Genomic DNA, 27,247 nt, shown 5'->3' with positions numbered 1-27,247 from the left:
ATCACAATAGAATGGGAAAAAGAAAATAAAAGCACTCACCACAACTCTAAACCCTTTGCATGGGTATCAGTCCCAACTGGCAGTATGAATTAGGCTGTCAGAAAAAGGGGAGAGCAAAAAATACTTTGGAAAAATTAAATTGTACAGAAGTCATCACAGAGATGTGTAATAAGGCATCCCCAGTGATGTCTACTCATGTAGTCTGACATTCTCAGGTGGCAAAATTGGCCAACTGCAGTCATCAAGTCTGACATCTCCCCCATTGGCTGAACCCTTTTAGTCCAGCACATATTTAAGTCCTCTCCATTTTCCTAACCAGCTGCAAATGAAAACAGCAGTTCACCTTCAAACACTGTCTCATTTACACCTCTGCACGTTCATCATGGACCACCCTGTTTTAATTAAGTATCTGGAAAGAAATGGAAGATAAAAAGTGAAGCACAAGAATTACTAGTCTGCTCTAGGTCACAAAAACATTTGGTTAATATACGTGGAAAGAAACAATATACAATAGAAGAAGGACTTAATATAGCAGAAGGTAAACACTAGCAAGCCATACAATGAAGTAGGTTCTACTATACTAAAATAGCCACCTTGGAACAGCAAGAAGTGGCTAAAGTGACACAGACTTCTTTTCTTCTAATGCATAATTCAGTATACACCCTGTGAATCTTTAACATTCATAAGTAATTTTGCCAGTGGATCACAAACTCTTAATATGCTACATTACACAGGAACAAATAAGCACTTTACTGATGCTTTGTAAAAAAAAAAAGTGTTATTAATTTCAAAAGACACCTTTAGTAAGGTCTTGCTACATAACAGCATATCTTTATAGCATCGTGTTTACAGTTTGGTAATACACCCCAAAAACGTATTTTTTGTACCAAAGGAATTAATAAGACACTTTGATTTAAATGCCATTCACACCTAGAGTAAAGGAGGATGGCTATAATATACTACATTACAGTATTGGCAGTTATTACATTTGCTTAATCTGTTTGGAAACAAATACATATGTGGTCTAACTGCACATTACAAATGAATAAAAAAGAATATCCAGTCTAAATAATATACATGATATGAGCCCAGTAGAAGAAGCTGAAGAAATAAGAGTAGACTGCAAAGGAATACTAACAAGTACCCCAGCATTAAATATTGAAGTGATCTGGAAATAAAAATGGAAGCAGAATACGTGAAAATAATCACAGCCATTTAGTTTGAAATTTGGTGTAGGCTCTTGAAATAGTGCTACTACCTGATCATCCAGTGTCATACAGTAATGACAAGTTAACAATGAGAAACATCCCCATAGACCTTATGGCAGCCTGTGTCACTAAAGTGTTTGGAGATTACTTTGATGATATGCCTCAAGTGAACTGGATTTAGATTCTGCACTCACATTCAAAGTGGGGTGCCCATGAAAAGTTAGGGAAATTAGATTTTAGCACACCATATACATTGGAAGAAAGGTTCCTTGATAAGTATAATATTCCTATCAGGACCAAGCTACATTAAATCAGCAGTCAACACTATCTGAAATAGTTGATGATCACTTTAAGATTTATACAGGAAAGAAAATCTTCAGGTCCAGGTGAGCACCTGAAAAAAATCTTACAAGAATCTGTGTTTTCAAGAAGCCGTTGAACTGATACGCAGCTGTCTATACCTGCTACCACAAAAACACACAACTATCTTCAACTCTGAATCTTAAAGACCAGTATCTGCTTTAAATACTAAGAAAATATCATAAGCAAAAATTAACCCTCTTTAAAAAGTGACATCTATTAATAGTCTCTTATTTCACAGGGCAAGATTAGAGTTAAAAGGAGAAGAGGTCCTTTTGCAATTTTCACTTCATCAATCTCAAGAACTTAGATGTATCATCATCTCTGGAAGCAGAAATGACAGGTTGTCACAATTTATTGTCATTGTTTAGTTTTGAGTATAGCTTAGGTAAGTAGTTCTCGGTTAAAATACTGAAACATAAATTAATACAATTATATACTACTCTAAAGGTTTTGCTCTAACATAAAGTAAAAGAACTGGAATGTTCTCTTTTTGCCCTCTAACTGAAGTTAGAGAAATTCTAACAGGAAGCTCAAAACAAAGTTTCCTTTTACATGAATGATTTGCTACTCTTTATTTTTAACCCCTTGTTGCCTAAATTTATTTACAATTATATAAAAAAATAAATTATTTGTGTTTTTGCTGCCAAGCAGATGCTAAATTAATTGGAGATTGTTAATTTGAATATAGCACACAAGCAAACAATAAGCTGGTATATATTTCTATTTTAGCAAACCTCAAATTTGGACAATTTCTCAAAATTAGCAGCCAAAATCCACGTGCACGGCCACACCAACACTTTGTTTCCATTAGGCAGATGTAGTTTCCATGATTAGTGCTTCCCATATGATCCTTGGTACGTATCAAATACGCATCAACCAGCATTAGCGGGATACATACGCCACCTTGGCTGCATTCAGGCCAGAAGCGGTTTGAAGCAATTTTGCAACAATCATCTACAAGGGGATAAACCCGACTCTTCACATGTGCAACACAGACTTGCTTATTGAAAATTATGAAAGTATGAAAGACTTCAAATACATATGCAACTGCTTTTCTGTTTCCAATGGGCCAAATATATAATCAACATTTGCTACTGGCAGGAAGAATTATCATAGTTGAAATAAGTATATGGGCACATCTTTAAAAGGTTATAATGAGTTACAGCTTTCTTTTTCAACTTAATTCAGCAGCCATGCCACATGCAGCTCAGAAGAGGTCATCCACCTGAAGCTAAGCATGTTCAGGCCCAGACAACTTGGAATGCTTGGGTTTCTGCTGGAAGAGGTGCTGGTGAGGCCAGCAGAGGGCACTTATCCTGTGGCCTGAATACGGATCCCAATGCCTAAATGTGCTGTAAAAATGGTGTCGCCCTTCAGATGAACATAAAACTGAGGTCCTGACTCCCTGTAGTCATACAAGGTCCCCGGGCATCCTTTGTAAATAGCAGGATTTATCCTTATGTTCGAGCTAAATTGCCCACCACGGCCTGGTCATTCTGACCCCCTAATCATCCCCTATGTCCAATTGTCTCTCTCTCTTTCACCACTTCACCACCCAACAGCTAATGCATGGTGAGTGTGCTGGTCCAATAATGGCTGCTTTTGTATCATCCGGCTGGATGCCACATGTCAGTGGTGGTTGAAGTGGCTGCCCATTCACTATGTAAAGCACTTTGAGTAGTGAGGAAAGCACTAGATAACTGTAAAGAATTAATTTATTTTTGTATAAAAATGAAAGCAATTGCTTTACCTTTTTAATTCAAGTTATTTTTACATTCAATAATCACTATAACTTTTTAATATGTAACATCATCCTTGTACCACGTGTCTACCGGATGGGCCGCTTCTAATTGGGACCAGAGTGCTGCCATGCATTGGGTGACACCTCAGCACCATACCAGTTCTAATCCCCCAACAGGCCTAATCCCACTGGATTTCCGATGGTTTTGACTCTTCCACGATGAAGCTCTCATCCCCTTCATGGTGTGAGCAGCCTTCCTATGGGTGGCTACAACAGAAATGCTCCTGCAGAGTGTACAAAGGAGTCCTGTCTGCCATTTCAGAGCTGTGTGAAGTTTTTACGGTGGCTGGATGCCAATCCTGTCACCAATCCTGAAGATGTTCCTGCAAGTTGGAGAACCACTTGCAGCGCATGATGTAGTTTAGCATTCAGGATAAAAACCAAGATCCAGGTCTTTAATAACCTCTTGGCCACAGCCATTGCCAGTGTGTCTGTTTGCAGAGATAGTATCGACCTTGAGGTGAAGTTTACTTACCTTGGCAGCGGCATTCATGTTTCTGTGGACTCTGCCTATGAAGTCAGTAGATGGATTGTGAGAGCATAGGGTTGGGGTGGGGAGTCATGAGGTTGCTGGAAAAGGGTGTGTGGCACTTTGGATATCTTTAGAGTCCTGGTGCTTCCTGTTTTGCTATATGGTTGCAAGACATGGGCGCTGTCCAGTAACCTGAGATGAAGACTGGACTCCTTCGGTATTGTGTCTCTTCAGAGAATCCTTAGGTACCGCTGGTTTGACTTTGTGTAGAACAAGCAGTTGTTCTTGGGAGTACCAAATGAGGCACATTACCTGCATTGTGAGGGAGAGTCAGTTACACAACTATGGCCATGGTGAACGATTCCCTGAGGGTGATACGGTATTGTTGAGGACCCAAGCGGTTGGACCAGGCCAAGGGGACAGCCACATAATACCTGTCTGTGGCAGACAGAGGGTCACTTCTGATGAATCATTCTGACTTTAGAATACTAGTGACTTCAACCAGGGGAACTATAGAAGGAACCAGCTTGCATCAGAATGTTTCATTTGTGGACACAACAACCTGCTCTCTCCAAACATGTATGCCTTTAAAAGTAAATCTGCTGCAGAACTGGGCAGATCGGATTACATCTTACTCTCATCTACAAGACCGTCTTTATATTATCCAAGCCAGAAGTTCTTATGTCTGTTTGGGGATGGGGTGCAATTTATTAAAATATTTATATTTGTTTTCAACATCTAAAATTGTAATTTCTTCTTGGGGACAAGTATGTATGCATGTATGTATCCATCTAATACACAAACGGAAATTACTTTAATTGAGGAAACTGTTGCTTAACAGATTAACACATAAGACCAAGCAGGGCCAAAGGGTTTCAGTTGCCTTACTACATAGTTAATGCACAAACAATGAGACTGAGGTGTAAATGATCATTTAAGTGTCTAAAATTTAGCTTTTAGCACAAACAATGCATTAAGATTCATATACATCTTAACACAAAAGAATTTTATATCATCTAAAAAGCTCTGCGACAAATACAGCTAACCACAAAAACCTTTCCAAGCTGGCAAATTACTTTGTTCAAACTGTAATATACAGTAGCTGTTTTCATAACTACATCTTTTACATTTTCTGGAAATTAGTTTGTTAAACAATTATACAGATAAAGAATTCCTTTAAATATCACACAAAATATTTAGAAGACAACTCAGCCTTGGCAGCAATAAAATAACACTGGAAAGAAAATTCTATTCTCACAACCCAAGATAACAAATTTGAAATTGTACAATGAACACAGCTTGCTAGAATACACTCATGATTAAATTCCATCTGTATGAGGTATGGCATTTTTTTTTCTGTCAGAAGACTTTGAAAAAAATCAGTATTTCATTACATTTTCTGGAGTTATCCAAAATAAAACACTCATCATCAATGATCAATCTAATGTTTTTGCGTCTATAATACTGCTAGCCTGATGTTTATTTTCACTCATTTGGAGTACCACTGTACTAGCCTGTAATTCACAGTGCCTTATGAATGGGTTATATTAACTGAAGTCTGGGGAAAAAAAATTACAGTGTACTCAACAAGAATCAGTTCAGCTATCAAGCTTATAACATAGACATCCCACTAACTTGAACATTTTGCTTTATAAATTGCTCTTATCCTTATTTTGGAATATGGAAATGAGTAATTTCAAAAATATGTAAAAATATTTTGTTTAACCCTTATGCACTAAGGGTTTTTGAAATTATTGTGCCTAAATCGCATAACCAAAAATAAATGGCTACTATTCAGCTTATGAAATAAATGTGCTGCAAATGGCTGAAAAGTAGAGAGTACAACACAACATTTTTTTAAAGAAGGCATTTATATGATTAAACATCTTGGTTTACACCAGTATCAACTAAATAAAACTTTAAAAAAATTTGATGCTTTAGGTATTTCTCTCCAAAAATGTGGCTTTTACTGTATATAACCCAAACCATTTAGGATGCAAAACCCTCTTTTGTGCTTAACCTGTCGGCTATCATTGTACTAAGTTTAGATATCATAGCCCATAGCATTGCAAAGTTAAATTGTATGGCACAAAGTGTACCCAATTTGGAAAGATCAGTCTCTAAAAATAAATACTGCAGTAGCAGTTATATTTTTATTAAAAAATATTATATATATTATATACACAGAGAGATTTTTTTTTTTGTGTGCTGCAATTCATGCATCTTTTCCTGCCTTTTGCTGCAGCTGCCCCGCTGAAGTTCAGTGTGTTTGTATTTATTTTTTCTGGCGCTTCATGTCTAAAATAAACTAAGTACATACATTCATTTTCATACCAGCTTCTTCCAGTGTTAGGTTACAGAGGTGTGGACAATGCCTTTGCTGTGTGCAGGGCAGGAAACAGGCAGCCCTGAGCACACAGCTAGTCACACAGACACATACACCTAAGGCAGTGTTTCTCGCCCACTTTTGGGTCACAGGTGGCAGTCGCTGTGTTACGAGCACATGAGACTCATTCACAGTATAATCCATTGTACCACCGGCACAACAGAGCTACACAAGATTTTTTTTTTATCCCCTTTCTAATCACACTCACTTCTCCAAGTGCTCACTTCATAATCCCATCCGAAGCCCCAAAGTGCACTTCAGATCTATTTCCTGTTTGTAGTTGCACTTGTTTCTGACTTTTCAGTGTGTTTGGATCATGTGCAGATAAAAACATGGAAAAAAAATGGCACAGTGCAATAGATCCCTTTGGTATTTGGGTGTGTGTATATATTATACCACGAATAAGCCACTAGATCAAATGCCTTTTTTTTCTCCCCCTCATGTGTTTGCAACACAGTGATGTGAGAAGCGTAATAAGTGACAATCGATCAACTGGGGGTTAGTGTCTCAAGTTTTCGGCTTACCTCCTTGTACTCACAGGTATACTAAGAAACATTGCTTGTACTCTTAACACAGGAAGAATGTGCAGCAGACATCATCCAGATATGGTAACTGAAAATACAACAGTTGAACTCTAAAGTTGCACACTGTGATGCATTAAAGTTATTTTAAAAGCAGTACTTACAAATCAAGTGTAGAATCATATCCTTCAACAAATGTATCGTTCGCATTAGAGTCAAAACTGTGTCCTGAAGCTGACTCAATAAATAAATGAATAAAGATGAACTGTTGCAGAAGTAATTTAATTCCTGTCTTTTACACACAGCTGTGACATGTAATATGAATGGCCAATCACATTAGAATGGGCTGAAACTCAGTTGTCCAGTGGTAATGCATTTCATTGTATGTGGCTTGAAGCAAGTGATATCTTTGATAAAAGCAGAGTCGCTCAGCTTTGACACACTGCTCATCTCTGGGTATATCTGTGCAAATTGTTTTTTTTTAATAATAAAAGTGAGGAGACAACATGCAAACTTATGATTTATTTGAAAGACACCCTTGGGTATGTAAAAATATCATTATAGGGGGTCCTCGGGTTACAACACAGTTCCGTTCCTACAACAGTGATGTAACCCGTATTTTGGTGTAAGTCGAAACACACCCTAGGCTAAGTCACTTACCTATCCTAGCACATTTGTAAAATAATAATATAGAACATAAAAACACAACTAAGCCACAGGACATAAGGACATAAATATACTGTACTGTACACTGTACTGTAGTAACAGAAAAAAATACAAAAAATAAATGTAAAAAAATTCCTTAACTTTATTCCTTCTGATCTCTTTACAATGTCTAATTTCACTTCCATCGTGATGGCTTTCCTCTTCTTCGAAGCACTACCATCTGAAGACTCTGAGTTTCGTTTAGGAGCCGTGATAAGGGCCAAAAAGTTGCCAAACAGAGCAACACAAACGGAACACTTGTGCCGTGCACAACCAAACTAGTTCACCCATGTAGTCTATAAGAACGACGCTAATGGCGTAAGCCGAAACACTCACTTCTCAATTTTTTTTTTTTTAAGTTTTTATGGGAGTGAGTGTTGTAAACTCGAAACGTCTTATGTCGAGATGTTGTAACCTGAGGACCCCCTGTATTGCTTTTTATTGACTTGAGGGTTTACTGCAATATACACAAACAACTTTGAAATATGGCTGCACCCTGACAGAGACAGAAATGGCCCATCTGTTCATTTTACACTGAATAAATTATTTCAAAGTAAAACGTTCATTTTTTCTCCCAATCATCTTTATCTAAAGATACTGTAATGAAGATCAAATCTTGATTATGACTATGTTAAAAAAAAAAAAAAAAAAAAAAAAAAAAAACAACATTTAATGGGTATAGTTTCTTTTTCACATGACTATTTTCTCTGGAGGCAATTTTACATACTCTTACTGATTATGCAATTGAAATGAAGTGTGCACAGCATTAGTGTTAACATGAATTATTAACTGCTGCTACAAGGAACAGAACATATGGAACTGACTTTTTTCTTTTTGCTTGTAAGCTGTGAGGATGCTGGGGTAAAAAAAAGCACCGTTTCCACAAAGTAATCTTTTGCACTGTATCCATACAGATGCAAATGAATAACTGGTCAATCAATTTCTAAAACATAATAAAAGTAGTAAAAGGAAGTATAGTACAAGATGAATAGATGAAATACTAAAAGGAAACACACATTGAAGAGTATTCATGATAGTGTGAGAGTAACCAGTATGAACAGGTTAAAAGCCATATTATGAAAATTAAGGAGTTTGCCTAGGCGGACTACGCTTTGCAATTTAGAGTTTGATTACACTCAGTTATACTATAGTTTAAACTTCAGTTGTATGTGGGCCACTTCGCTTTCTGAATGTTCAATGATAAGAGTGTATATAAACAATGGCATTAACTTTCTTTTGGATCTTGGGATACAATGGGTGGCCCAGTTTTGATTTGGGACTGATAAATATATCATGGTATCTAAGTGAAAAATATTATGCAATTTTAATTGCTATTTTAGTTTTATATATTCTGTCATTAAACTTAAGAACACCCTGCTGGCTGCAAGCTAGGAAGTGCCCCCCTCCCCTTTAACTTATTCAATTTAAAAATGCAAAATATAAAATACCCGACTGAAGTATTTTAACCTAATATTCTCAAACACAATTTCTGGTAATCATATTTATGGTTGTTCAGTGGTCCATAGGTTATTCCAGCAGCACTAGGTGTAAGGCAGTCCACACACACATGCATGCATACAAGGCAAATATGCTTTTGTCAATTTATGTAACATGCACATAATAAAAAATAGTAAGAATATAAAAATTAACTAGAAAAGGAAACTGTGGACATTAGGAAAACACCTAATGAGCAAAAATATGTATTTATCCTCCATATTAGAAAGCTAAAATTTTAAAAGGCTTACCTGCAAGTAATTCAGCGAGTTATCAGTTCATCTTGCATTATAAAAGGGAATTTGATGATCTTCACTGAATTCAGGAATATAAAAATGTTGTTAATATTTTGACATTTCATTCTTTCTCATGTTTACTTGTTTAAAGAACAGGCTTTGAGCTTCACTTGAGGAAAATTACAAAGAAAGCACAAATAATACAGTATCCTTCAGAAAATGTGAGCATGCTTACAGGACTCTCAATAGCTCTAATATGCACAGGAGAAGTCCTTGAACTCATACAGTATCCTCTGTTGACATAGTTTCTCCAAAATCCACCTATTAGGCCACAGCGGCACACAGATTATTCATGGGGACCTGTACATTTTCCTAACACCAACTTGTTCCAAGGCACGAACCTCATTTCCTGGAAAGGTGACTCTTTAGAATTATCAATTAGAACTGATAATAGCTAGAATATCAAGGAGTATCCTGGTGCACTGTAAAAAAAAAAAAAAGGTGTGAAGTATAAATTACTTGTCGTGTTTTTTTTAGTACAGATTAAAATATTTTTAAATAAATAAAATAAAACCCTGATTAACAACATATTGACATAATATCTTTCAGCTTTCCAGTGAGTAACGTGGAAGTTGAAACAGCTAAACTTTGCTTGGCAGTTGCTGTTAATGTCACTTGATAGCTTTCTTTTCCATGGATGGACATTCATACAATGTTTATATGTTGCATCACTGATCACTACATATTTGAATACAGTATGTTTTTGAAAGTGCTGCCAAATAAATAAAACAGTTTATGTTACTGAACACACTAGGCTTTGTGGTGCAAGTGGAATAAGCAGGTTTTGTAAGGTAGAAAGAGACAATAGTAACCTGACTGACAAGGGTGTGGCAAGAATGGCTTTCATTTGTTAAAGAAAGGCATGCTTTGAAAGTATAAACATTCATTTAGCAAACTTACTAATCTAACTTTTTACTTTAACATACATGCAGAAACACCTTCTTCTAAAATGGATTGTTATGTAATTGACATTTAAAATACCAAAGAAATTGGTTCTCTTTGATGACTAATTTATTCTCCCTAAATATTAAAAATGCAAATATATTCTAATATAGATTTTCAGAAGAGACATACACCTATATCAAAATGTTATAAATCATTCATATTTACAGTAATTTAAACATCAGTAATTTTCAGGACAGCATAAATGTAAGTTTCTGGCTTACCTCCTGGTGCTAGACAGCTTGTTTGGTATCAAAAAGCAAAGGCAGGTCAAATAAAGGCCAAATCTGCTCAGTAAATTCTGACACCACAAGCAGGCTCTGGAACCTGGCATTGCAGCAAGCTGCAAATCCAGGACAGCCATAAAAACAAACAAGATTAGAAAAATAATGTATAAATAAATGAGGAACACAAGAAAGCTCATTTTAAAAGCATGTGATTTCTGTACACTGGATAAAGATAATAAAGTATTTTGTTAATGCAGTATATTGATGGAAATGTTGAAAATCTGCTGTTTCATCTCTACAAAACTGAATGTTAGTTAACAGAATATTAAAGTGGCTAAGATATTTAAGGCTTAAACTGTGAATGTTGCAATCCCGTGCTTAGCCAATCAAAGTACAAAGAATCTAACATCTTTAAAAGATTTAAAAATTATGACAAGCGTAACGAGTGCTGTCACCTACTGTTTTGTGCCATTTCTAACTTAATGAATGCTTTATTTGAATCTGATTAGCTGAAAGTTTGTATATATCAGCTTTGATATTAAGTTATTCAATTTTATATCACAATCATTCTAAAGTGCTAAAAAACAAAAGGCACTGAATGGAACTGAACTAAACATCACTTAAAGCTACAAAGATTTGGTTAACTAGTTGCTATGAAATTAAGCCATGTAGGCCATAAAAAGAAATGTATCTCTGCTGCCATCTTGTGGAGAAATTACAGAAAACAAACGGTTCAAGATTTTTCCAATAATTCCAGATACATAGTTTTTTGAAATTACAACACAGGAATATAGCAAAGCTATACAGGAGTTTTTCAACAAAATAAAAGTAAATGAATATATATGTAAATGAATACATGTATTGTGAAAATGGAAAAATAAAAAAACAATGACATAAGCATAAGTAAATGTTTTGTTGAATAACTTTTGATTGTTTTCTTTTTTCATTTATTTATTCAAGTGACACCACAAACAATATAGAAATGCTCAATGAAACAAAAACTGTCATCTTCACCCATCAACACTGGGTGAGGTTAGATAAAGGGTGGACTCTAGCGGGTAATGTTTTTATTTATTTTATTCATTGTTACATTTCACAATACATTTAATTGCGTATTTATTGTATTTGGAAATATTTCTCCATACACAGTAACAGAGATAAAAAAATCTAAACTTGCTAATACATACTGATGTTTGACGGTCTTCAAAAATTACTAGTTGCCTATGCAACTTCCATTACCTCCAAAACACTAGAAAAGATCTTTTGAATTATGAATTCTTAATTTTGTTGATGTCCTTTTCATTCTATTCATTATGAGTCATTAATTATTATTTTAAGGATGATAAAAGTTAATAACTGTATAGGAGCATTTAAATAAAAGGAAATATTTTATTGTATATTGTGTTTTGCATATGGCTGTTACCATATGACTAAATGCTACTGAAATACACAGAAAAAAGAATTTTGTCATATCAGTACTTAGCAATATAAACTAAACTGAATCAGCAAGACAGTAATTTGGGAAGGTTAATTTCTTCTAAGGCATAACAAAACAGAAAAAAAGCAAAAACACTTAGTTGAGTAAATACCCTCTCCCATTAATAAAAGAACCCTACATTAAAGAAAACAAGGACTGTAACATTTCTCTTGCATTTATATAACCCTGAGCTTTTCTATTTCCAAGTACAGAATTTTGTATTAACAAACAGAATTTTCTCAGATTCCATATGACAGCATATGATTATCATATTTAATAACTTGTATACTTAAAATTATTCTGATTAGAAGTGGTAAGGTGTATGAGTGATCCAGTGGGAGGACTGATCCTTAGTACGTTTTGCAGAGGTGTGGGAGGTGAAAATAGATTTGTACACTTCTGATTTATCCTTGTTAACAGTTAAAGGTCTTTTCATGCTCCCACCAGCTGCAGACCTGGCAATTTTAGATGAAGAATTTGATGGGCCAGGAACTAAAAAGGGGGAAAAAAAATATATTAGTCTTTTCTCAATTTAGTAAACACAGATAGTCAGAGATAAATATAGTAGACAGCTATAATGTCACACCAATGACTACACAGACAAATTGAGCTCTACCAACTAGTAAAGTATATTTAAGATAAATGATTCTACTGAAGTATAGGTTCATTTTAATCAAAATTTAAGTTTATTCAACCTAAATACAAGATAAATACAGTGAGGAACATAAGTATTTGAACACCCTGCGATTTTGCAAGTTCTCCCACTTAGAAATCATGGAGGGGTCTGAAATTCACACTGTAGGTGCATTCCCACTGTGAGAGACAGAATGTAAAAAAAAATTCAGGAAATCACATTGTATGATTTTGTACGGAATTTATTTGTATTGCACTGCTGCACATAAGTATTTGAACACCTGAGAAAATCAGTGTTAATATTTGGTACAGAAGCCTTTGTTTGCAATTACAGAGGTCAAACGTTCTTGACCAAGTTTGCACACACTGCAACAGTGATTTTGGCCCACTCCTCCACACAGATCTCCTCTAGATCTGTCAGGTTCCAGGGCTGGCGCTGAGCAACACAGAGATTCAGCTCCCTCCAAAGATTTTTGATTGGATTTAGGTCTGGAGACTGGCTAGGCCACTCCAGAACCTTGATATGCTTCTTACGGAGCCACTCCTTGGTTATCCTGGCTGTGTACTTCAGGTCATTGTCATGTTGGAAGACCCAGCCACAACCCATCTTCAGTGCTCTGACTGAGGGAAGGAGGTTGTTGCTCAAAATCTCACAATACATGGCTCCATTCATCCTCTCCTTAATATAGTGCAGTCGTCCTTGTCCCCTTCGCAGAAAAGCACCCCCAAAGCATGATGTTTCCACCCCCATGCTTCACAGTAGGGATGGTGTTCTTGGGATCCAACTCCTCTTTCTTTTTCCTCCAAACACGGAGAGTGAAGTTTAGACCAAAAAGTTCTATTTTGCTCTCATCTGACCACATGACTTTCTCCCATGCCTCCTCTGGATCATCCAGATGGTCATTGGCAAACTTCATACGGGCCTGGACATGTGAGGACTTGAGCAGGGGAACCTTCCGTGCAATGCGTGATTTGAAACCATGATGGCATAGTGTTCTACCGACAGTGACCTTTGAAACTGTGGTCCCAGCTCTCTTTATGTCATTGACCAGCTCCTCCCGTGTAGTTCTGGGCTGATTCCTCACCTTTCTTATCATCTGTGATACCCCACGAGGTGAGATCTTGCATGGAGCCCCAGTCCGAGGGAGACTGACAGTCATCTTTAGCCTCTTCCATTTTCTGACAATTGCTCCAACAGTTGATCTATTTTCACCAAGCTGCTTGGCAATTGCCCCGTAGCCCTTTCCAGCCTTGTGGAGGTCCACAATTTTGTCTCTGGTGTCTTTTGCAAGCTCTGTGGTCTTGCCCATGGTAGTAGTTGGAGTCTGACTGACTGTGGGGTGGACAGGTGTCTTTAAAGAGCTCAGACAGGTGCTACTAATTAAGATTACTAAGTGGAGTAGAGGTGGACTTCTTAAAGGCAGAGTAACAGGTCTTTGAGAGCCAGAATTCTTGCTGATTGCCAGGTGTTCAAATACTTATGTGCAGCAGTGCAATACAAATAAATTCTGTACAAATCATACAATGTGATTTCATGAATTTTTTTTTTACATTCTGTCTCTCACAGTGGGAATGCACCTACAATGTGAATTTCAGACCCCTCCATGATTTCTAAGTGGAAGAACTTGCAAAATCGCAGGATGTTCAAATACTTATGTTCCTCACTGTATCTATTTTGTCCCTCTGAATATATGTGGTTCTTGAAATGTTTAGGTTTTTCTTTATTTAATAGAAATAGTAGAGCCTTACAATTACTTTCAGCACTTCTGTAAATAACTAGAAGTAATTAAGGCTCAGGGCGACCCGGTGGCGCAGTGGTAATGCTGCTGCCTCACAGTTAGGAGACCCGGGTTCGCTTCCCGGGTCCTCTTTGCATGGAGTTTGCATGTTCTCCTTGTGTCTGCATGGGTTTCCTCCCACAGTCCAAAGACATGCAGGTTAGGTGCATTGGCGATTCTAAATTGTTCCGTGTGTGTGTGCCCTGCAGTGGGCTGGTGCCCTGCGCCTGGAGTTTGTTTCCTGTGTTGGCTGGGATTGGATCCAGCAGACCCCAGGATATAATGGGTTGGATAATGGATGAATGAATTAAGGCTCATTATAATATACAGAATTCTAAAAGATTTTAACTAATTTAATAAAATGACTTAAAATACCAGTCCATAGCTAAAAGGACATAAAAACTTTTGACCACAACTCTGTGTGTGAGTGTGTATTTAAATTTATGACAGGTAATCACCAGTAAATATATATTTTTAGCTGCACTTGATACTACTCCATGTCTAAAATTACATATTTACTTTTAATAATTAACACTGCTCTATTTGCAATTCTTGTAGGTGTGAAATGAGGTGGTATTGAAAATGCTGCAGTTAGTCTGTTTCTTTAAAGGCAGATCTGCTTAAGCACTACTGAGTTCTTCACAGCAATTTTGTACATGGTCAGATTTGTGCAGCAGCAGAAGCAAAGCACCCATGTTTAAAGGAGCCAGGCTCTTAGTCTGGTTATTATGGTTGGCAGACCAGCTTAAAATTAAAAATGGGCAATTACAGGACAAAATTAAGGTCCCTTGGATGCTCTGAACCGAATTCATTAAAGAAGAAGCAGTTGCAGTAAAAGTCTTCAGCAAGAAATATTTAGAACCCAAGAAGGCTAAAGTGAATTGTCTTCCACCTTATCCAGCTGGGGAAACAAAACAAAGTTTTGAAAAAGAAAGAGAGGAGCTTTTGCGTGTGGTGAGGAAGAAAGATAATTACAGTGTTATCAGCCAAAAAATGGCCAAAACATTTTTTCTCCAACGGCAGGGAATTGTGAATGAGTTTCCAAGGATTGAAGATTTCAAAGCAAGATGGTCAGATCTCTTCAATGCCACTCAGGTACTGAAAAAATATTAAAGTAATTTATCTCCTAAATTATTTTGAATTGTTAGTTTCTTTTTTCTGTGTAATATGGTGTAGTTTTAGAGCTTCTAAAAAACACTTGTTTGTTATCATTTCAGAATTGTTCGTAATTAGTTCCACTTTAAGGTTTGTGTTCTATATGTGCAGATCAGCGAAGAATTCTTAACAATCACAACAATCCATCTGGTTGCAAAGTTTGTCTTCCCTGGATAAATTCACACCAAGACTGATAAGCATTTTCCGTAATAAGGGAGGTGCTGTACAAAAAGAAATCTAGATGATGCTAGATGTCTTACTCGGGGTAAGAAAAATAAGTAAATTCTTGCAAAGATACATATTAAATGACCTGGTTTGGTTGCTTTTTCACAATGCCTCTTAATACTGTTTTAAACAGTAGACCCCCGCAAAGTCACGGTTCAGAATTCGCGGCCTCAGTCATTCGCAGATTTTTCCTTAGAACCTATCTAATAATTGTTAGTGGAAACCGCAAATATCCTCCGCAATTTTTATAGCTTTTTTCGTGGCAATACTGTACCGTAGACAGAACAGGAAGCAACTGTAGAGGAAAACGTGGCTTGGGATGGTGAAAGTAGCCAATAGAATTTGAAACCACAACTTCCAGCAGTCCCTGGAGTGGCTCTGATTGGTCTTCTGCTGTGGGTGCTGGGGCTGATTGGGATCAAAGGATGTCAGAGCGGCTTTTAAGAAGGGACCGGTGACCAAAAGCAAAAAAAAAGTTTTTGTAATTTGTGTTTCAAGTTCCTGTCTGCCTTCTGTTGGATTACCTGTACTTCGTTTTGACCTGGATCGTTTTGTTGTTGGCGTCTGGATTGTCTGCCTGTGTACATGAGGACTGTAAATGGATTCATGGCCATCCTACAAAGAAAGGAGCGCTCCTGAACCCGTCCACCCATCTTCACCATTTCAGGAACTAGCGGTAGGACTATCTTTACATTCCCATTCAACGTGCAGATCTCTGGACTATCTATTTTCATCATTACATTTCAACCGTTGCCGTTTTTCATGATTTACTGTGTGTGTTTTGTTTGTGCTTGGTTATATTTAATATGTAATCGCTGTAAGGGGCACAGGGGTGGTATCGTTGTTTTAATTTATTTCATTTGTTTTCATTGCATTCTATTTGCTGGTTGATTACCAGTTTGCTTTGTTTTTGTCTACGTTTGTGTGTGCGTGTGGGTCGGGCCAAGGCTGGGCGCATCCCTGGAATCTCCACTATAAAAATAAATAAATCACCATCTTCTCGATGGTGTGAATCTTAGCAGTACCGGACCGCTACAGCGTTATTCATTTCTCCTTACTGCTGATTGACTATGATGCATCTCCAGCTGAGTGTTCTTGTGTTTTCCGTTTTGTTCCGCTTAACCCTTAAACCGCCACAACCGGCTATAGTCGTGTCCCAGTGCCATTTGCGAGCATGCAGGAGCTGATCAGTCAGTGCCGTACATTTGTTGAGCAGCCAGCTCATGACCACTGCCAGCCCCTTGTAAGCAGGAGGGCTGAATGCACCCCTAGAAGACACGGGCGCTCCTCAAAAACCCCCTCTTAAAAAACGATGATAGACTACTTTCACATTGCTCACTTACTTGCTGGGCTTACTTGCGGCTGCTTTGTCGCGTGATGCTACGCATACTTAAAAGCCTGAACAGCACCTGTCCTTTTTCGCTGATTGCTTTATTTCACTCTCCTCCCCCAGACATCCTCTGCTCCTGTTGGGAGTCCCGCTCCCGTTGTCCTCCCCTATGATGTTTGTCTATTCTTTAAATTGAGAACTAACTGCATACTGAGCTAATTTTACTTCTGAAAGAGACATGTTTGTTTGAAGTGTTTGAATAAAGTTCCTGTCTCTACAATCTCCTATGTTTCTGTGCAATTCTGTGACCCAAGCGTGACAACCTGCAGCACTGCTGCCTCACTGTCTCTGGGACTGAGCTGCTGCACTAGACTAGCATGCAAGCATCAGCACTTGGCGTCCATGGCGTCAGTTGCATCTTGTACATATTGTTCCAATAGTTTTTTTAAATAGTTTTTTACAGTTCATTAGCGGTGTGTAAAATGATCAGTGTTGCAGTAATTGTGATGCTCTGTGAATGAAAAAAAATGTGTTCCATTAAAATTTCACTTTTTCTTTGTGAATTGTAAAGTTTACTTAAAGTGCAGCAAAAAAGTATTTGCGTCCAGGGATGCATTAACCCCCAAGTATGTGGCAGTTTAAGGGTAAAAGCCCCAAGATGCCGCCAAAACGCCCTGCACCTTCTAAGGCTTCTGGCAATGAAAATGCGCTTGCATGAATTACAGTACATATTGCGGTAACATCTGTATTTTACATTCTAGCACTGTTGGAGACATAGCAGTACAGTATACAAGTTTACCTTTACATTCTTTATTTTTAGGTAATGTATTAAGCGGAGTTTGAAATTAAATTAAAGTGTTTTGGGGGCGTATTTAGGGTTTAAACTATAAAAGTAAGCATTTTTTTTAAACCACATCCAAAATTTTTTTGTTTTTCATAATTCGTGGGTTCTCTAGGAATGTAACCCCCGCGAATTTTGGAGGTATACTGTACTCTCCACAAGCGAAGAGAGCTTGTTCTCTGCTGTTTGGTAAAGTACCTTGGTGAAAATGTGGAGGATCTTCTCAAAGAGTATGTGGTAAGTGGATCAGTTTAAATTTTTTTCCTCTTCTGTTTGCAGAGATAAAGCCTGTTTCTCAATATTGCATTCACTGAGTGGAGTTAAAAAAAAAAAAAGGCTCTAATCTATAATAAATAAAATATGTACTACAGTGGTGTGAAAAACTATTTACCCCCTTCCTGATTTCTTATTCTTTTGCATGTTTGTCACACAAAATGTTTCTGATCATCAAACACATTTAACCATTAGTCAAATATAACACAAGTAAACACAAAATGCAGTTTGTAAATGGTGGTTTTTATTATTTAGGGAGAAAAAAAAATCCAAATGTACATGGCCCTGTGTGAAAAAGTAATTGCCCCCTGTAATTGCCACCCTTAGCAGCAATAACTGCAATCAAGCGTTTGCGATAACTTGCAATGAGTCTTTTACAGCACTCTGGAGGAATTTTGGCCCACTCATCTTTGCAAAATTGTTGTAATTCAGCTTTATTTGAGGGTTTTCTAGCATGAACCGCCTTTTTAAGGTCATGCCATAGCATCTCAATTGGATTCAGGTCAGGACTTTGACTAGGCCACTCCAAAGTCTTCATTTTGTTTTTCTTCAGCCATTCAGAGGTGGATTTGCTGGTGTGTTTTGGGTCATTGTCCTGTTGCAGCACCCAAGATCGCTTCAGCTTGAGTTGACGAACAGATGGCCGGACATTCTCCTTCAGGATTTTTTGGTAGACAGTAGAATTCATGGTTCCATCTATCACAGCAAGCCTTCCAGGTCCTGAAGCAGCAAAACAACCCCAGACCATCACACTACCACCACCATATTTTACTCTTGGTATGATGTTCTTTTTCTGAAATGCTGTGTTCCTTTTACGCCAGATGTAACGGGACATTTGCCTTCCAAAAAGTTCAACTTTTGTCTCATCAGTCCACAAGGTATTTTCCCAAAAGTCTTGGCAATCATTGAGATGTTTCTTAGCAAAATTGAGACGAGCCCTAATGTTCTTTTTGCTTAACAGTGGTTTGCGTCTTGGAAATCTGCCATGCAGGCCGTTTTTGCCCAGTCTCTTTCTTATGGTGGAGTCGTGAACGCTGACCTTAATTGAGGCAAGTGAGGCCTGCAGTTCTTTAGACGTTGTCCTGGGGTCTTTTGTGACCTCTCGGATGAGTCGTCTCTGCGCTCTTGGGGTAATTTTGGTCAGCAGGCCACTCCTGGGAAGGTTCACCACTGTTCCATTTTTTTGCCATTTGTGGATAATGGCTCTCACTGTGGTTCGCTGGAGTGCCAAAGCTTTAGGAATGGCTTTATAACCTTTACCAGACTGATAGATCTCAATTACTTCTGTTCTCATTTGTTCCTGAATTTCTTTGGATCTTGGCATGATGTCTAGCTTTTGAGGTGCTTTTGGTCTACTTCTCTGTGTCAGGCAGCTCCTATTTAAGTGATTTCTTGATTGAAACAGGTGTGGCAGTAATCAGGCCTGGGGGTGGCTACGGAAATTGAACTCAGGTGTGATACACCACAGTTAGGTTATTTTTTAACAAGGGGGCAATTACTTTTTCACACAGGGCCATGTAGGTTTGGATTTTTTTTCTCCCTAAATAATAAACACCATCATTTAAAAACTGCATTTTGTGTTTACTTGTGTTATATTTGACTAATGGTTAAATGTGTTTGATGATCAGAAACATTTTGTGTGACAAACATGCAAAAGAATAAGAAATCAGGAAGGGGGCAAATAGTTTTTCACACCACTGTATATACTACAATAATGTGTTAGTAACACTATATTCTTTCACTCAGTAGTTTATATTACTTTATCTTTTCTTTCCTTTGATAGTATATTGTCCTGTTGCATGTCAAAATAACACATATGGATGCTGTTGCATAAAACATTGAAAACCCAAGAAATGGCCATGTCAAATCTAGAACAGGCTTGAAAGCAAATTGATCTAATTTGTTCGGTAATTCCCTCTACACTGGATGTCATCCATCTTGATTATACAACATTAGTAATCTGAAATTTTTTCATGAACACTTTGATATTGTTTGGTGCTATCCAGAATCAGTTTCTATTGAGTTGTATTGCATCATGATTTGTTTTGCTTCAGAGATTAAAATTCTTCTCAATCTGCTCTACCAGTGTAGAACAAAGAACAGTTAAAGTGTTATTTTTTGGTGGAATATTCCTTTGAAATGTAGATGTAATTTTTATTTATATTAATTATGGCATTTATTTTCTTTAGGATGTTGAAGCCGATGGTATTCAGTCTGATTGGAGTCAGTATGCTCTCAAACTATTTGTGGTAAAACACGAAGGAGCTCCTGATGCAGAACCAGCAGATGTTGGTGTGATTGTTGAGGGAATTGAAGCTGTAAATAATCTTGATAACTTTGCAACAGCATGTGCCATGTTACTACAGCATCCAGAAAGTATTCACAGCGCATTACTTTTTCCACATTTTGTTATGTTACAGCCTTATTCCAAAATGGATTAAATTCATTTTTTTTCTCAGAATTCTGCACACAACACCCCATAATGACAACGTGAAAAAAGTTTACTTGAGGTTTTTGCAAATTTATTAAAAATAAAAAAACTGAGAAATCACATGTACATAAAGTATTCACAGCCTTTGCTCAATACTTTGTCGATGCACCTTTGGCAGCAATTACAGCCTCAAGTCTTTTTGAATATGATGCCACAAGCTTGGCACACCTATCCTTGGCCAGTTTCACCTATTCCTCTTTGCAGCACCTCTCAAGCTCCATCAGGTTGGATGGGAAGCATGGGTGCACAGCCATTTTAAGATCTCTCCAGAGATGTTCAATCGGATTCAAGTCTGGGTTCTGGCTGGGCCACTCAAGGACATTCACAGAGTTGTCCTGAAGCCACTCCTTTGATATCTTGGCTGTGTGCTTAGGGTCGTTGTCCTGCTGAAAGATGAACCGTCACCCCAGTCTGAGGTCAAGAGTGCTCTGGAGCACGTTTTCATCCAGGATGTCTCTGTACATTGCTGCAGTCATCTTTCCTTTTATCCTGACTAGTCTCCCAGTCCCTGCCGCTGACAAACATCCCCACAGCATGATGCTGCCACCACCATGCTTCACTGTAGGGATGGTATTGGCCTGGTGATGAGCGGTGCCTGGTTTCCTCCAAACTTGACGCCTGGCATTCACACCAAAGAGTTCAATCTTTGTCTCATCAGACCAGAGAATTTTCTTTCTCATGGTCTGAGAGTCCTTCAGGTGCCTTTTGGCAAACTCCAGGTGGGCTGCCATGTGCCTTTTACTAAGGAGTGGCTTCCGTCTGGCCACTCTACCATACAGGCCTGATTAGTGGATTGCTGCAGCGATGGTTGTCCTTCTGACAGGTTCTCCTCTCTCCACAGAGGACCTCTGGAGCTCTGACAGAGTGACCATCGGGTTCTTGGTCACCTCCCTGACTAAGGCCCTTCTCCCCCAATCTCTCAGTTTAGATGGCCAGCCAGCTCTAGGAAGAGTTCTGGTGGTTTCGAACTTTTTCCACTTACGAATGATGGAGACCACTGTGCTCATTGGGACCTTCAAAGCAGCAGAAATTTTTCTGTAACCTTCCCCAGATATGTGCCTCGAGACAATCCTGTCTCGGAGGTCTACAGACAATTCCTTTGACTTCATGCTTGGTTTGTGCTCTGACATGAACTGTCAACTGTGGGACCTTATATAGACAGGTGTGTGCCTTTCCAAATCATGTCCAAGCAACTGAATTTACCACAGGTGGACTCCAATTAATGAAGCTGCAGAAACATCTCAAGGATGATCAGGGGAAACAGGATGCACCTGAGGTCAATTTCGAGCTTCACGGCAAACGCTGTGAATACTTATGTACATGTGATTTCTCAGTTTTTTTATTTTTAATAAATTTGCAAAAAAAAACCTCAAGTAAACTTTTTTCATGTTGTCATTATGGGGTGTTGTGTGTAGAATTCTGAGGAAAAAAATGAATTTAATCCATTTTGGAATAAGGCTGTAACATAACAAAAGGTGGAAAAAGTGATGCGCTGTGAATACTTTCCGGATGCACTGTATGTGTTATATATTCACTGAAAATAAGTTACCCTAAAGAGCTCAGATATACTTAGAAGTATTCCAAAAATAGTTTTTGGAATTGAATAGTCTCAAACTTAGCTCAAAAGTTCTTTCTTTTAAAAAAAACAGGTTAATGTGCTAATGTTAATGCTTTATTTGTTGTATCAACTTTATTTACTGCAATATTAGAACAGCATATTGTTTTCGATTTATATATATATGACCATATCTCAGTCAAAAAAAGCATTGTTGGTTGGATTTTTTTTTTTTTTTTTTTTTTTGCATTTAGCTACCAACATAGAGGCCCTATTTTACAAAAGAATTTAAGGTTATCTCTTAGAAAACAGAAACAAAATCTCTGCATGGGACATCAGCTCATCACAAGGTGAACACAAGCACACACATACACTGGTGTCATTGTAGCTTCACCAAAAACCCAAGCCTTCACGTCTTTGGATGGAAAACTAAGCACAGTATGGAAACCCACCAGGAAAATAAACAAACTCAAGGCAGGGATCACAAGGGATGTGACTCCCTGCGAGGCAGCAGTGCTACCGCTCTGCTACCGTGCCACCCCATATGTGTAACTATTAGCAGTATTCATTATTTAAACAAAGCTAACGATTTTTCTGTAAAATGTAATATACATATTTTTAATGCATTTCATCATGAAAGTGATATCAAGTATAAATCTAAGAATTCTAAATGTGCAGAGAGCTGGAATATTACAAATTTGTGTTCTGGATGGCGATGTTGCTGTCTGGTCAGGAAGAAGCCCCAGAAGCGTGTTGTGATTTAACATATACATGCATACACATATATATACATATATACATACATATACATATATACACACATATATATACATATATACATATACACATGTATACACACATATATATATACACCTACATATATACCTACATATACAGTGGTGTGAAAAACTATTTGCCCCCTTCCTGATTTCTTATTCTTTTGCATGTTTGTCACACAAAATGTTTCTGATCATCAAACACATTTAACCATTAGTCAAATATAACACAAGTAAACACAAAATGCAGTTTGTAAATGGTGGTTTTTATTATTTAGGGAGAAAAAAAAATCCAAACCTACATGGCCCTGTGTGAAAAAGTAATTGCCCCCTGAACCTGATAACTGGTTGGGCCACCCTTAGCAGCAATAACTGCAATCAAGCGTTTGCGATAACTTGCAATGAGTCTTTTACAGCGCTCTGGAGGAATTTTGGCCCACTCATCTTTGCAAAATTGTTGTAATTCAGCTTTATTTGAGGGTTTTCTAGCATGAACCGCCTTTTTAAGGTCATGCCATAGCATCTCAATTGGATTCAGGTCAGGACTTTGACTAGGCCACTCCAAAGTCTTCATTTTATTTTTCTTCAGCCATTCAGAGGTGGATTTGCTGGTGTGTTTTGGGTCATTGTCCTGTTGCAGCACCCAAGATCGCTTCAGCTTCAGTTGACGAACAGATGGCCGGACATTCTCCTTCAGGATTTTTTGGTAGACAGTAGAATTCATGGTTCCATCTATCACAGTAAGCATTCCAGGTCCTGAAGCAGCAAAACAACCCCAGACCATCACACTACCACCACCATATTTTACTGTTGGTATGATGTTCTTTTTCTGAAATGCTGTGTTCCTTTTACGCCAGATGTAACGGGACATTTGCCTTCCAAAAAGTTCAACTTTTGACTCATCAGTCCACAAGGTATTTTCCCAAAAGTCTTGGCAATCATTGAGATGTTTCTTAGCAAAATTGAGACGAGCCCTAATGTTCTTTTTGCTTAACAGTGGTTTGCGTCTTGGAAATCTGCCATGCAGGCCGTTTTTGCCCAGTCTCTTTCTTATGGTGGAGTCGTGAACACTGACCTTAATTGAGGCAAGTGAGGCCTGCAGTTCTTTAGACGTTGTCCTGGGGTCTTTTGTGACCTCTCGGATGAGTCGTCTCTGCGCTCTTGGGGTAATTTTGGTCGGCCGGCCACTCCTGGGAAGGTTCACCACTGTTCCATGTTTTTTGCCATTTGTGGATAATGGCTCTCACTATGGTTCGCTGGAGTCCCAAAGCTTTAGAAATGGCTTTATAACCTTTACCAGACTGATAGATCTCAATTACTTCTGTTCTCATTTGTTCCTGAATTTCTTTGGATCTTGCATGATGTCTAGCTTTTGAGGTGCTTTTGGTCTACTTCTCTGTGTCAGGCAGCTCCTAGTTAAGTGATTTCTTGATTGAAACAGGTGTGGCAGTAATCAGGCCTGGGGGTGGCTTCGGAAATTGAACTCAGGTGTGATACACCACAGTTAGGTTATTTTTTAACAAGGGGGCAATTACTTTTTCACACAGGGCCATGTAGGTTTGGATTTTTTTTTCTCCCTAAATAATAAAAACCATCATTTAAAAACTGCATTTTGTGTTTACTTGTGTTATATTTGACTAATGGTTAAATGTGTTTGATGATCAGAAACATTTTGTGTGACAAACATGCAAAAGAATAAGAAATCAGGAAGGGGGCAAATAGTTATTCACACCACTGTATATATATATACCTACATATATATATATATATATATATATATATATATATATATATATATATATATACATATATATATATATATATACCTACATATACATATATATATATATACCTACATATATATATATATATATACCTACATATATATATATACCTACATATATATATATACATATACCTACATATATATATATATATATATATATATATATATATATATATATATATATTATATATACCTACATATATATATATATATATATATATATATATATATATATACTAGCAAAATACCCGCGCTTCGCAGCGGAGAAGTAGTGTGTTAAAGAGGTTATGAAAAAAAAAGGAAACATTTTTAAAAATAACGTAACATGATTGTCAATGTAATTGTGTTGTCATTGTTATGAGTGTTGCTGTGTTTTATATATATAAAATACACACACACACATATAAACATATATATACATATACATATACACATATATATATACATATCTACATATATATATATATATATATATATATATATATATATATATGTATATATATATATATATGTATACATATACACATCCACATATCAACATATATATATATACACATATATACACATACACGCTTTATGGGTGATGATTGTTTTACTCTTTTTATCTTTATTTTATTTTATTGTAGAATCAACTCCTATCTGCGCACAGCAGGGCAGCCGTGGGCGGATGCGTATGGTGTATTCACTCCATGTTATCGTGCATTGCGCTGTCAGTGGTATTTTGATAAAAGAATTTGAACAACATATAAGAAGCGTATAAATTATTAAACAGTAAAACATTAACATTTAAGAAGTAAAGTTACATTGAGTACTACTGCAGTGCCTTCGGGTATACCTCATTTTTTGTTTGCCCATTACATGCTTAAATGTATACATTTTTTGGTGCACCTACCGAGAACACGCGACATATAACCGAGCGTGGGAGAAGCATGGATTTTAAACACGCGTTGAGTTCATCTGCTGGTCTCCCTCGTGGAATAACTGGTAATGTTTGACTAAAATCTACAGCGAGTAAAACGACATTACCTCCTATTTTTTTTTTACGATCTCTGAGATCTTGCTTTTTTCGGTTCAAGGCTTCATAAGCTCTTTTATGTTGTATGGTGTACTTATCCCAAACCATCATCTTTGAATGTTGCAAGACTTTCGCCTTGTATGTAGATCGGGGTAATTACATTCATTGCATTCCTAGTCTGAATCACAATCTGATTGTATGGGTGGTTACCTGGCACTGTAGGGTTGCCACCCGTCCTTTAAAATACGGAATCGTGCCGCGTTTGAGAATGAAATTGCGCGTCCCGTTTTGAATCAATACTGGACGGGATTTATCCCGTATTTTTTTTATCATTTTTTTTTTAAAGCAGCGTCTCATGCAAATCATCCCACACGCATTTTATGAAGATGCCTCCTTTCCTACTTTTGATTGGGTAATACTTGATGTCATCGTTAGTTTGATTGGTGTTTTTAACTGTCCAGTGAGGAGGGCGTGTCTTTTAAGTACAGTCTGCAAAGTGTTGGCACTGAGATGTGGCGTCAGCGCCATAGTTGAAGCCCCTAACGTTGCGGTCAGCAAGTCGGCTAACATCCGCCATGTGCCGTCTTTCAGTTGCGAGAAGCAGATCATAGAATGGTTGAAACTGTTGCCCCTAACGTTGCGCCACGGCGTGTGGTTCGTTTATACCTCGTGTCTTCTCATTAAACTTTTATCTCGCGAATATGTTATTGCAACCCGCAGCGGGAGCGTTTCTATAAACTTAATTGAAACTTACGTTTTACACCGTGCTTTGTTTCCCTTATGAACATGCTTGTATGCTTAACTCGCTCCGTTCTCAATTGTTTAATTAATTTTTTGCTCTTCGCTGTTTGCGGCTGTTCCTCCATTTCCCCCTACTTCGTTCTTTTATCTCGCGAATATGTTATTGCAATCCTTAACGGGAGCGTTTCAATAAACTGATTGAAAATAGTTTTGCATTTACCTTTTTAGTAAAAGGCGAGCTTTTAAGCCTGAGAAATCACCCCGTAAATGCACACGTTTAATTGGACATGTGTTAATATGTATGGTTACACAGTATTAAAAGACAGTGAACAACGTCAGTTACCTTTGTTCCCGCGTGCGACTCGTGCTGTAAATCTCTTCCTTGTTTTTAGTTCACGTGATTACGTAGGAGGCGTGATGACGCGATACGTGACTCCGCCTCCTCCATTACAGTGTATGGACAAAAAATATGTTCCAGTTATGACCATTACGTTTTGAATTTCGAAATGAAACCTGCCTAACTTTTGTAAGTAAGCTGTAAGGAATGAGCCTGCCAAATTTCAGCCTTCCACCTACACGGGAAGTTGGAGAATTAGTGATGAGTGAGTGAGTGAGTGAGTGAGTGAGTCAGTGAGGGCTTTGCCTTTTATTAGTATAGATTTATCTACCATTCCTTACAGCTTACTTACAAAAGTTAGGCAGGTTTCATTTCGAAATTCAAAGCGTAATGGTCATAACTGGAACATATTTTTTGTC

At 37.6% G+C, this 27,247-nt stretch overlaps 1 protein-coding gene across 2 annotated transcripts in view; it reads right to left on the bottom strand.

Annotated features, from left to right (window-relative positions):
* Positions 1-12,145: 12,145 nt before the first annotated feature.
* Positions 12,146-27,247, bottom strand: part of rtf2 (replication termination factor 2) — a 215,866-nt gene continuing 200,764 nt past the window's right edge. For both annotated transcript variants that reach the window (XM_028811849.2, XM_028811850.2), the window contains exon 10: positions 12,146-12,384. In XM_028811849.2, coding sequence (XP_028667682.1) covers positions 12,197-12,384 — 188 coding nt within the window. In that variant the 3' untranslated portion in view covers positions 12,146-12,196. The remainder of the gene's footprint in view (positions 12,385-27,247) is intronic.

Source organism: Erpetoichthys calabaricus, chromosome 10 (assembly GCF_900747795.2).
Source record: "Erpetoichthys calabaricus chromosome 10, fErpCal1.3, whole genome shotgun sequence".
NCBI lineage: Eukaryota > Metazoa > Chordata > Cladistia > Polypteriformes > Polypteridae > Erpetoichthys > Erpetoichthys calabaricus.
Note: the sequence above shows the minus strand (reverse complement) of the source record. Positions and strands in the feature narration are given on the sequence as shown.